General features: G+C 47.0%; 1 protein-coding gene across 1 annotated transcript in view; it reads right to left on the bottom strand.

Moving 5' to 3' along the window:
• Nucleotides 1-728: 728 nt before the first annotated feature.
• The window catches only part of DTD1 (D-aminoacyl-tRNA deacylase 1), a 111,165-nt gene continuing 99,975 nt past the window's right edge, over nucleotides 729-11,918 (bottom strand). Inside the window, exons 5-6 of the mRNA XM_027118292.1 lie at nucleotides 9,554-9,720; nucleotides 729-1,301 (exon numbers count right to left, since the gene is read on the bottom strand). Coding sequence (XP_026974093.1) covers nucleotides 9,568-9,720 — 153 coding nt within the window. The 3' untranslated portion in view covers nucleotides 729-1,301; nucleotides 9,554-9,567. The remainder of the gene's footprint in view (nucleotides 1,302-9,553; nucleotides 9,721-11,918) is intronic.

Genomic DNA, 11,918 nt, shown 5'->3' with positions numbered 1-11,918 from the left:
CATGGTTAGTACTTACATGGGAGACTGCCTGGGAATAGCCCGTGCTGTAGGCTTTAAAAAAAGTTTCAGCATTACCAAAATGCCAAATAAGGACATCTCTTCTATAGTTAGACAAGAAGTACTTCAAGAGAGGATAACTATATAAGCATTAGTATATTACAGATATGTTATATAAATGTATATTACGTATGGCAATAGATATATTACTATTGACATCCCATAAAGTCTAAAAATGATCACTATCGTTGTACCACTAGATCAAAACTAACTGAGAAACTCTTTGCTAGAATGTGGTTCTTTCTTCATGTTACTGTGGGGACTTGGATACACGGACAACCATGCAGCTCCTGGAAAAAGGGCAGCTGTGTGGTCCAACATGGTGAAGCCTCTCCCCCACGTCCCAAAGGTAGATAAATCAGAAGTTGAGCCGCACGCACGTGGCATCAGTCATCTGGCCTTTCTGAAACAGAATTCCCTTCCCACATACACTCCCCGTTCCTGCTGTCTTGTGTCCAAGGAAAAGGGCATCAGCTATACATCACCACAGACAGGCTCTCACCATAGAACCAGGGGCCTGTGTGCACCACTCAGGGAAGGCCTCTTGCATAAGAATTATTTGAAAAGAAGTACATACATACAGAGAAGGGTCAGACACATTGTATCTCTACAGACAAAATCCTTAAAAAGAAACATAGCAGGATTAGCAGGATTTGTTTAAGAATAAAGTAGTCTGTTGAGCTTTGGAGTTTATTTCTGTTTAGAAAAAACAGATAAAATTGACAAGATGCAAAGGTCTCACATAATACATTATCACTGATGACTATTCTCTTTACACCCTAACAGGAGCCCTGGCTTAGCCAGTGATGGGAAAAACACAGACAGCAGGAATGCATTTGGGACCCACCATGGACACGCGGAAATACACCACAGTGTGAAAGGGGGACTCGATGACAAGTGATGTTGGGCCAGCCTGTTCCGAGAGCAAGCTGAGACATCAGAGGGACCAACACAGCCATTCTGAGGGGGACGCTTGGGTGTATTCTTTGCCTGCCCTGTGCATGGGGCGCCTTCCCCACACTGGCAGCACCCCCTCCTCTACTAAATCACAGCAGCAACAGAAAACGGTAACGCTACTTTGGTGGGTTCATTTTGTTTTGTTTTTGTTTTTGCAGGGCTATTCAGGTTCCCAGTTTCTTATTTCCATCTTCCTTTTTAGGATTCAGTTCCAAATCCTTAAAGTAGTAGGTGCCTAGCATCTTTCATGAATTTTTCAGGATCCAGTTCTGCCCAGTGATAATGCACTAAAAAGAACAAAGATAAGACACATTACTCAGAAGAGTCCCAAAATTTGCCTTCAATTCACATTAAAATACATGACCAAGCATAACAAAATAGCTGGAGATATCCTTTCAGTTCTTACAACGACAAGAGAATGACAGTGTTTCACTTTACTGTGAAAAATCTGCCGTGTTGTCACGTATAAATCCAAGTACCTTCTCACCAAAGAGATGCCAATTTATTAGAATTTCACCCTTAGAGCTCAAAAAGCCACCAACCAAATATCTGGGAATTAAACAACACACTTCTAAATGGACTTTGCATCAAAAAGAAGTCACACGGCAAATTAGAAAATATTTTAAGGTGAGTGAAAATTGAAATACAACAATCAAAATTTGTGACATTTGCCTATAGCAGTGCTTAGAGGAAAATTCATAGCTTTAAGTGTGTACATTAGAAAATAAGAAAGCTTTTAAGTCAATAATCTGAGTTTCCACCTTAAGGAATTAAAAGAATAAAAGCAAAGTAAACCCAAAACAAGCAGGAGGAGGGGAATAACAAGAGCAGGAAGGAATGAAGTTTCAAACAGAAAAACAAAAGAGAAAATAAATGAAAAGGTCAATAAAATTGATACACTTCTTGTCAGACTTACCAAGAAAAAAGAGAAAAAACAAGTTAGGAATATCAGGAATCAAAGAGACAACGTCAATACAGATTTTACACACATTAGAAGAATAAAAAGGGTATATCACAACTTTATGCCCGCAAATTAGACATGGATAAGATGGACAAATCCCTTGAAAAAAATACAAAAGTCTCATTTCCACATCCTTTTAACAATGAGGGAGGCAGAGGGGTGGGGAGCCTAAAGAAAGCATAGGGACAGTGTACAAACTAAATGCTTGTTCTTGGAATATCTTTAATACTGCTCAAAGGAGGGCAGGTTCTTCGGTATAAAATGTCCAAACGTCCTGCGTTTCCTTTTGCAATTCTGAACCCACAACAAAAGCCAGCTGGTTGTGCCAAGATTTGTGTGGCAGGCGTTTGTCATCCAAGTTTAACGAAATCCCAAACTTCAGACAGCAGTTTCTATTCCCTCAGACCTAAACTCTAACTGGATGAACTCCAGTAAACTCAGAAGATTACAGTCATTTGCACGCGGAGATGCCACATCTGTGAACATGCTTCCAGATGTACTCAACACAGGTCACGTTCTCAAGAAAGGGTCACGTTATGAGCAGACGCCTCCATGGAATGACCAGCCTTCCATTCTTGAGCCCAGCTTGACACTGAGGCTCACAGGCCCACACAGGAAAGGCTGGTTGGAACTGCAGCTTGTCCATGTTCTTCAGGTCTATCTGGACCCACACAAGGGATCAAAATTTCCCCCAGGCCTACCCTCGTGCTCTGAACCCTGGCTGCCAAAGTACAACACTACTTCCTAGGAGATATCCAAAAAACCACAAGAGGAATACACAACCTAATTCCTGGAGACCTTAATACTCCCGTTTTAAAGTCAAGAAAAGCAACCCACTTGCTCCTATATTTTAATCAAGATGTTAACCCAAACTTAAGAACCTGGGGCCTTTTAATACCTCTTTCCTCACCTGCAATACTAGTAACCGCAATCCTGAAATGAGTTCCCACATTCCACCTTTGGGGAACTCTATCTTCTTGGCACAGATTAAAACCTTTGCTTTTGAACTTAAAATGAGCTTTGGGAGCCTGCTTGAATACATTATTCTTTTACATTTGCACCAGTTAAATACTCTACATGTTTTAATGAACTGCGGTAGTAAACTTATGCTTCAAATGTTTGCCATGCAGATGGAGATGGTAAGGTTTACTACAAAAGAATGAACGATCGAGAAGATGTCCATGATAGTATGCTCTATGACAAAAGCAAGTACCTTTATGCAGACAGTATGTCTCTAACTTTGTAAAATTAGAGAGACATAGAGTCACCTGCTTAGAGAAAATGTTATAAATGCATTAAGAAGTGTCTAATAGCCTGGCACCACCATTTCATGGCCTTATGAAAGAAGCTGCTGGGGTGGTTCTCTTTCACTGCATTCAACAGTTGGAGGCAGCAGGGAATAGACCAGGATCAGGAGCAAGGGATCCCTCAACAGCTTGTTTAAACACGGAGTCTCTCAAAGATGCTGACTCCCAGCTGATCTGTTTCTGGCTTCAGGCCATTCGAGCAACCAGAAGACGTGAGTGCTAGTCAGGATACGCACACACCACAGACTGGCTCTCCAAACCACAGTCAAAAGAACCCAACCCAAGTTTTATTCATTTATTTACTTCCAGTCATAGCTGGGAATCTAATATGAGCTCGTTTACACAAAAAAGGCAGGCTGTTCCATGGAAAAACATGAGTTGCTGGGAATTCGATGTTATCAATGAAGGACTCACACAGCCCTTGTAGCAAGTTAGGAGCCCCAGTGAAGCCTCCACTGAACTGTCAGAGCAGACACTCCTCTGGCGCGTGAGTGCTGCATGCGGGTCCTTACTTGGCGGTGAGAACATGGGGACAGTGATGCCATTTTTAACTGCAAAAGGAAAGCTTGGTGTGAACTAATAAAGCAAGCAGGAAAAAACAAAAAACCAACTGATGTCGCCTGATTGTGGAAGGAACAAACTCTGACAGCAGTTTTTGTTTTTTGGATTAAATGCTACCCCATGTAGAATTTGTAACGTATATTTGTATATATTTAACCATGTCCGTCTTACCGAACTTACAGTGGTTCAGATGACAGTCTCAAACTTTACTTTGATCCCTCTAGGCTGGTGCCGCCCAAGCAAACTTTCTGCAGTGACTGACTGTCCTGTACCAGCTCTGTGCCACACAGCAGCCACCAGCCATATGTGGCTACTGGGCACTTGAAATGTGGCTACTGTGACTAAGGAAATTAAACTTTATTTAATTTTAATTAATTTACATTTAAATATCCACATACAGGTAGTGCCTACTTTATTAGCACACTCTAGGTTATCAACAAGCTTAGCTCTGCACTTGAGCAATAAACAGAATCAATTATTATGGCCAGATTCTTGCCAGTTTATTTCTCATAAATAAGGCAACTGAGGAGCAAGCCTGGGCATGAAGTAAATCCAACCTCCCTGCCAGTAGAGTGACATAATATGCCTGCTCCGTACCAGCGAGCAGGCAAACAACATCCTGCATAACGAAGGCCAGAACAACACTTTCGGTTTGGGAACAGTAATCTCCTCCCAGTAAGACGAGGGAAAACAGGGCAAAAAATAACGTTGGAAGAAATACTGCTTAAAATTCCCCAAATGTATTGAAAGACATACATTTATAGATTCCAGAAGCTCAGAAAACCCAAAGCAATCATCAGAATGAGACTTAGATGTTTAACACAGACACTGGAATTATCAGACAAGGAAGAATAACTATGATTAATATGTTAAGGGCTCTACTGGGAAAAGTAGACAACGTGCGAGAACAGATGGGTTATGTAAGTGGAGACATGGAAGCTCCAGAAAGAATCAAAAGGAAATGCAGAGTGCTTTCGACAGGCTCATCAGCCAAGGGAGGAATCAGTGGGCCTGAAGACAGGTCCCTACAAACTTCCCAAACCGAACTGCAAACGGAAAAAGGAACAGACCATCCAAGAACTGTGGGGCAGTTGCAAAAGGGGTAACATACACACACCAGAAGGAGAAGGCAGAGAGAACAGAGAAGTAAAAAAGGCCAAGAACGGCCCAAACTTAATGATAGGAGACACTGAATCACAGATCCGTGAAGCAGAGAACACCAACCAGCAACCACACCTAGGCAAATCCTATGCAAACTGCAAAAAAGCAAAAAGAAAATCCTGAAAGAAGCTGAAGGCGGAGTGGGAGGAGGGGGCACATGGCTGCGGATTACAGAGGACATCTCAGAAGAAACTATGCCAGCAAGGGGAGAGTGGAATAAAATATTTAAAGTGTTCAACCAAAGAAACCACCAAACCAGAATTCTAAACCAGCAAAACTATCCCTCAAAAGTGAAGGAGAAACAAAGACTCTCTTTGATCTGCAAGAAATGCTCAAAGTTGTTCAGGCAGAAGGAACACAATACAGCTCTGAAACTTGGACTGACATAACAAAAGGGACAGCATCAGAGATGAAATTAAGGTAAAATAAGATCTGTTCTTTTTCTTATTCTTAGTTCATCTAAAAAACTACTTATGAAATGATAACAGTAACAATGCATTGGGTTGTGGAACACATGAAAGTGGCGTGAGTGACACAGGTCACGAGGAACATAAGGGAGGGACTGGGAGATGCTGCCATGAGGCACCTGCGCAGGTGAGGAGCCCAGGCTGTTTGCAGGTGGGCTCAGATTTGTTAAAAGTGTATACCACAAACTCTGTTATATCCTATAAATGACATAATTGTGAATAACTCATTAACCTCACAATGGAAGGTATCATTTCTCTTTGATTGATATGTCACATAAGATAGATTATTGTTTTCCATTAATTGCATATGCTATCCAGGAATTATTGGGCATCCTAGAATTCTGTAAAAATTTCCCATTATCCTCACATTATTCTTCAAATATTCCAGATCTTAGTAAATATAAACATCATGGATTTTAAAAAGCTTAGGCCCGGGCTTCCCTGGTGGCGCAGTGGTTGAGAGTCCGCCTGCCGATGCAGGGGACGCGGGTTCGTGCCCCGGTCCAGGAAGATCCCACATGCTGCGGAGCAGCTGGGCCTGTGAGCCATGGCCGCTGAGCCTGCGCATCCGGAGACTGTGCTCCGCAACGGGAGAGGCCACAACAGTGAGAGGCCTGCGTATAGCCAAAAAAAAAAAAAAAAAAAAAAGCATAGGCCCATATAACAGTGAATTTGGATTAAATAATATTTTGTCAATGTGTTCTTTGAAAATCTTACTGTATGTTCCTTCAATATCATGAAGTAACACCGTAAGTGTTTTGGGGATTTTAGTATTAGCTTATGCCTATGAAAGAAGAAAACAAAATGTATGCTGCAAACTCTAGGGCAGCCACTGAGAAAAGGTTGTTTAAAGTTAAGAAAAATAAAAACACTACCTCAGAGGCATAGTGTATTTTTATACCATGAAATGCACAGGGACTTGAAAAGTGGTATGAATGTTGACACAGGGAAGCAAAGTGAAGCTCTGGGAATAAAAGATCCCACCTTCTACAGGGAAAAAAACAGTGAAAAGTGATGGAATAGCCTTTTACAGAGCGCGCGCGCGCACACACACACACACACACACACACACACACCTGCTCTAGCTCATCAGGAAGAAACGTGCTTGGCCAGGACAAGTCTCACTATACAGACAAAGGTCAAGTGGGAAAAGCAAACAGACGGCAGCTTCCAAAACTTTTTCCTTGCTTGGTTTCGAGGGCTGACATCTGAGGACAGAAACACGGAGTGCTGGCTCGAAGCGCGCCCCTCTCGTGCACACACTCATGATGGCAGTTAAGTCAATACTCAAACGAGTGGATACTGCAGCCTGTGATCACAGGCAGAAACCACACTCTTTTCATGAGAAGTAGCCCTCGTTCCTTTAGCTGTGGGACACAAAGGGGGGAAAACTGAGCTGCAGCCTCACAGGAAACCATGAATCCTCCCAGCAAGAGGAGGAGCCCGAAGGAATGAGACAGAGGACAAAAGAGAAGTTAATTTTAGCAGTTTCACGTCCATTTGGTAAAATAAGAAATGTCTGCAATGTGACAGAGAGATGGCGGCACCCTGGGGAGGTCCTCCGAACCAAGTAGGTTTGAGCTCATTTTCAAAGGAACATACACCCAAGATCATGCAGGTTCTCATTCCATTTTCTCTCGCCTCTTTTTTCTCCCTCATGCCTCGGAAACTCAAAGCTGCTCCCCTTCGGGCCTGTGAGGCTCCCCAGGGCTCTTTCTGTTTTTAAAGAAAAGTAAATGAAACCTGCAGCAAATGAAAACTGCAGCTCCCCTCACTGGGGGCGGGGGGGCTGCTGTTTTTCAGTGGAACAGGGCCAATGCCAAGGTTACCTTCTGTCACCATGTAACTGAACTCTTACAGACATCTGAATACTGAGTGGTGGTTTTGGGGGTCAACTGGGATGACAAAGTCCAGCAGAAGGGGCAACAAAAGTCCACGGGCAGCAAACCCCCCAATATATCCATGGAGTACCAGCTGTCGCTTAGCCTAACCCCTTTAAGGTCTGCAAATCCGGGAGCGTGGCTAAAACCCGGGTGCTCTGCTGGGCATGGTGGCTCGTACCCGCCTGCATCTCCCCACTTCGCTGAAGGGATGAGCTTTACTCACTAAGTTCACAGAAGAAAAACCAAAGAAGCAGAAATTACATAACTTACTCACTGTCACACAGAAATTGGTAGGATGCAAATAAGCACCTGACGAGGTTCTGAATCACTGCTGGACCCACTTTATTAATTAGCACAATTAGAAAACTAACCCAAAGAGCAGCCCTGTGCACTGTCTTTATGTGGCACGTTTCACCCCCAGATTTCGGATTTCTGGATGGACCGTAAATCAGAAGCACTGCCGGTATTTCTGACAACAAAACTGACCATGTCAATGACGAGCAAATCCTCATCATCTTGGAGGGGAAGTTTTATGTAACATAAATGCCACATAAAAGGTTACCGTGTGGGGCTTCCCTGGTGGCGCAGTGGTTGGGAGTCTACTTGCCGGTGCAGGGGACGTGGGTTCGTGCCCCCGTTTGGGGGGATCCCACATGCCGCAGAGCGGCTGGGGGGCGTGGCCCTTGGCCGCTGAGCCTGCGCTGGGGGGGGGGGGGGGGTGGGGGGGGGGGGGGCCCCGGAACCCAAAAAAAAAAAAAAAAAAAAGGTTACTGTGTGTTCATGAATATTTAACATTATTTATACACCAAATTCCACATTCAGAAGACTCTCCCTAACTTATAACAACTGTTTCAGTTCACAAATAAAAACCAACGGCTTGAGGCCGCAGCATCAAGATCCAGAACAAGGTGGGGCGACAAATGAGGCCGAGTGTGAAAGGCTCCCCTGTGACTCCGCTTCTCGCTCACCTGAGTGTGTGACACGCGTGAGCCCAGACCCGCGAGCACGGTTTTCACCTCCCCGGAGTTACACTTGGACAGAACATGGTGACTGGGGAAAGGCAACAGGGCCTTACAGGACTGACAATCCCACATGGCCCCCCATAAAACTACGATTCAGCAACCCCTCCTTTCCAAGATCTCCACCCCACCCGTCTGCTCTACTAACGTCTGCCGGCCGGTCCGCCGTGGGCTCGGCAAATCTTCCCAGCACCAGCAGCGGACATCCTGGGGACACTCCGCAGGAGACTCCTGGTCCCCAGCCCCTTCAGAAGGCACAAGCCATCTCACAAGTGTTCCCTCTCGCCATGTGGCATCTCCAGGGCGAACCCAAGGCTGACTTGATTTGAACGACAGTCCACAACCCGAAGGCTCCAGACTGCACGCCCGGCCTGGCTCCTTTGGTTTCTGCAACTGGCCTGTCACTGGCCTGTCGCCTCCAGCCTGCTCCCCACGGCTGCTGGGGTCACCTTTCAAAACTCGGGATCTGACTGTGTCACTTGTGCACTTGACAGCTTTCAAAAGGTTCGCCATGATCCCAGGACAAAACCCACATTTCTCCAAAACCGGACCCTGTATGGCCCGGGCCCCTCCTCCACCCCTGCCTTCAGACAAGCTCCCCAAAAGAGCCCCATGTCCCTTCCCTGGAGCCACGGCCACGTCCCTGTCCACCTGGCCCGCGGTCCTGGCACCGGTGCACTGCCCGGTGCTCTGGCGGGACTGTCTCCTCGCTGCTCCCTGCTCCTGTGAACGCCGCCATGTGATGTGTTCACGGGGAATGAACTTGAGCCGAGGGCTATCGGGCAGCTGGGACAAGCTCCAGAGGCCTGTGACCTCCAGGCAGGGAGATGGACCCAAGCTACAGGGAACCGTGAGGCACTCCCTTCTCGGGAAAGTGAACAGGCAGCGCTGCGCGGGGGACGTGAAGGCCGCAGGCTGTGAGGGGAGGCCTCCCGCAGCTGCTGAGAGGAGAGCGCAGAGGCAGGAGCTCCCATCTGCCACACTCTAGAAGCGCCAGGAGCTGCAGTCGTTGCCTGACGCGGGCGCGTCTCAACTCTTCTCTCTGCCCTGGAGGCAGCAGATCTCAGGAAGCCACAAGGAACCGCCATGAAACAAGCTCTGCCTCCAAAGCCACCCTGTCCTCTACCCCGACTGGTGACCCCGACGAGAGGCGCCGATGCAGCTCCGGGGGGAGCCCTACCTGCGCCCCGGCCCCTACGGCTCCCGCTCCGAGGACACGTCCCCCTCGGCCCCGCTGCTGGCGCTGCGGTCTTCCTTGCGAGGAGCGCTTCTTTCCTTGCTTGATTCAGAAGGCCCTTTGGCTCTGGTTTTTTCTTTCCTCTGCTGTTGCTTTTCAAGCTTCGACAGCTGGTTATGAAAAAGAAAGAGAATTATTTTACAAATGTAAACTCGTGCCTGTATGTCCAAAGCACCAATTACTTCACAGGCAGCAACCACTAAAAACGCTTTCTGTCTGATAACACGGGGCATCGCAGTGGCTCCGACATGCCAGATCCCACACCAAGTGTCTGTCTGTCAGACACCAGCATCCTTAATACAGACACATCAGACGTATGACGTCCGTCAGATTTCCCCACCACTCTGCCTGTCTTGGGGTTTTGGGGAGGGGCCACTAACAGCCTTCTTTGACAGGCTGAGCAGAGACTGTAAATGAAAAGGCTTTTAGTCTGTTATTTTTTTCTTTGATGTCTCTATAGCTTTTTTCTCACCACTTTGTCTTCCCACTCACTGTTTTCTCCGCCATTTGCTGAAGGTGAGAGAAGGCTGTGATAAAGTACATCAGACACATGAGACATCATCTGGGCCCTCGGTTTGTCCTGAGACTGAAGCCTGGCTCGTCCACAGCCCAAACCCTGGGTGCTCCCGGCGGGCTGCGTGGTGGCTACACGGGGACACTGCCACAGGGCACACGTCCCACAGGCCACCCGGGGCCACTTCTGCCCTGGGTGTTTCCCCAGCTTGTTCAGAGACCACAGACCGGACAGTGGAAAGACAGATCCGCTGACACTCTGCACAACGGTCAGCCACCCCAGAAAGACCTGCCAAGAAACTCATCCAAGGAGACGGGCCAAGCCATGGCCACGGGATTTTCTTGGACCATAAAAACCATCTGTGACAAAGCTTGAGACACGGCAACACCCAGGTTCATGGGCCTCCCAGGTCAAGTCTGCAAACATTTTCCCATTCACGTGGAAAGGGGGAAACAGGGAAGGGCCAGATGCTCCCCGCTGGTCTCTGCCCCGTGAAGACGCAAAGGAAAGTTACTGTAACCAACCTGCCAGATCATCGCTTTATTATTCTCAGACTCTGAATTAAACCTTTAGGTAGATCAACAATCAGCAGCTCTCAATTTGGTCCAGAAAACCAAGTTTATTAATGGTGGACTTATGATATTATCTCCCTCACCTCCCAACCCCAGGTGCCTGAACAGCTGTAGTAAACAACTGGCTTGGTTAACAAGTTAATTCCATTTTGTGAATGAAGGCTTCACTTCCCCTTTGACCCAGGACTCCCTTCCCAGAAAGCTCACCTGGATAAATTCCCTCTCATGTTGCAGGAAAAGCTCCTGTGAATGTGCACCGTGGTATTGCTTGTATTTAGCAAGAACCTAGAAACAACCTGAGTCCACTGTAGGAGGACAGGTAACTAGAACGTGGCACAGTCCCACAGAGCGATATCTAGAGCAGATGGACATGTATCAAAACAGATACGTCTCTAGGGCTTCCCTGGTGGCGCAGTGCTTGAGACTCCGCCTGCCGATGCAGGGGACACGGGTTTGTGCCCCGGTCCGGGAGGATCCCACATGCCGCGGAGCGGCTGGGCCCGTGAGCCATGGCCGCTGAGCCTGTGCGTCCAGAGCCTGTGCTCCGCAAATGGGAGAGGCCGCAACAGTGAGAGGCCCGCGTACCGCAAAAAAAAAAAAAAAAATTAAAAAAATTAAAAACCAGATATGTCTCTAAACCCACGTTAGACAAACCAATGTAAGCTTCAGAGGCCAGAACAGTAGGATCCCATTTTCACAAAGCACTACGTGCCACTAATGGGCAGATGGAGGATGGACTGGGAGCATACAAGCAAGTCCAGTTAACTTTGGGGAGAAAGAGAAGAGAATGGGATCATAGTGGGATGAATATACATGGGCTCCAACTGTAACTGTCAGCTTTCACTTCTATAACAACAAAACCAGCTCTAGAACAGAGCTGCTGACCGCTGTCAGATGTGGACTGCTTGCTACTGGCCCTCGGACCACTGACAGTAAGACTCGTGCCAGGATGTAAACCAACACACAGCTTCCTTCGTCAACAAAGTCTTGCTGTGAAAAAGTATCACTGCTAAACTGTGCACTTAGTGGCAAAGCTGAGCTCCTCTGGCCATGGCCTGGTAAAAAACAGCTCAGGTACAGGCACGGTGAATAGGATGATCTTGAGCAAAGATGACAACAGGCTAGCACTTTTTTTTTTTGCTCCGTGGCACGTGGGATCTCCCCAGACCGGGGCACGAACCCGTGTCCCCTGCATCGGCAGGCGGACTCTCAACCACTGCGC

This window comes from Aethalodelphis obliquidens, unplaced genomic scaffold (assembly GCF_003676395.1).
Source record: "Aethalodelphis obliquidens isolate GAN/ISIS:26980383/991018 unplaced genomic scaffold, ASM367639v1 scaffold18, whole genome shotgun sequence".
NCBI classification, from domain to species: Eukaryota; Metazoa; Chordata; class Mammalia; order Artiodactyla; family Delphinidae; genus Aethalodelphis; species Aethalodelphis obliquidens.
This window is presented reverse-complemented; position numbering and strand designations above follow the sequence as displayed.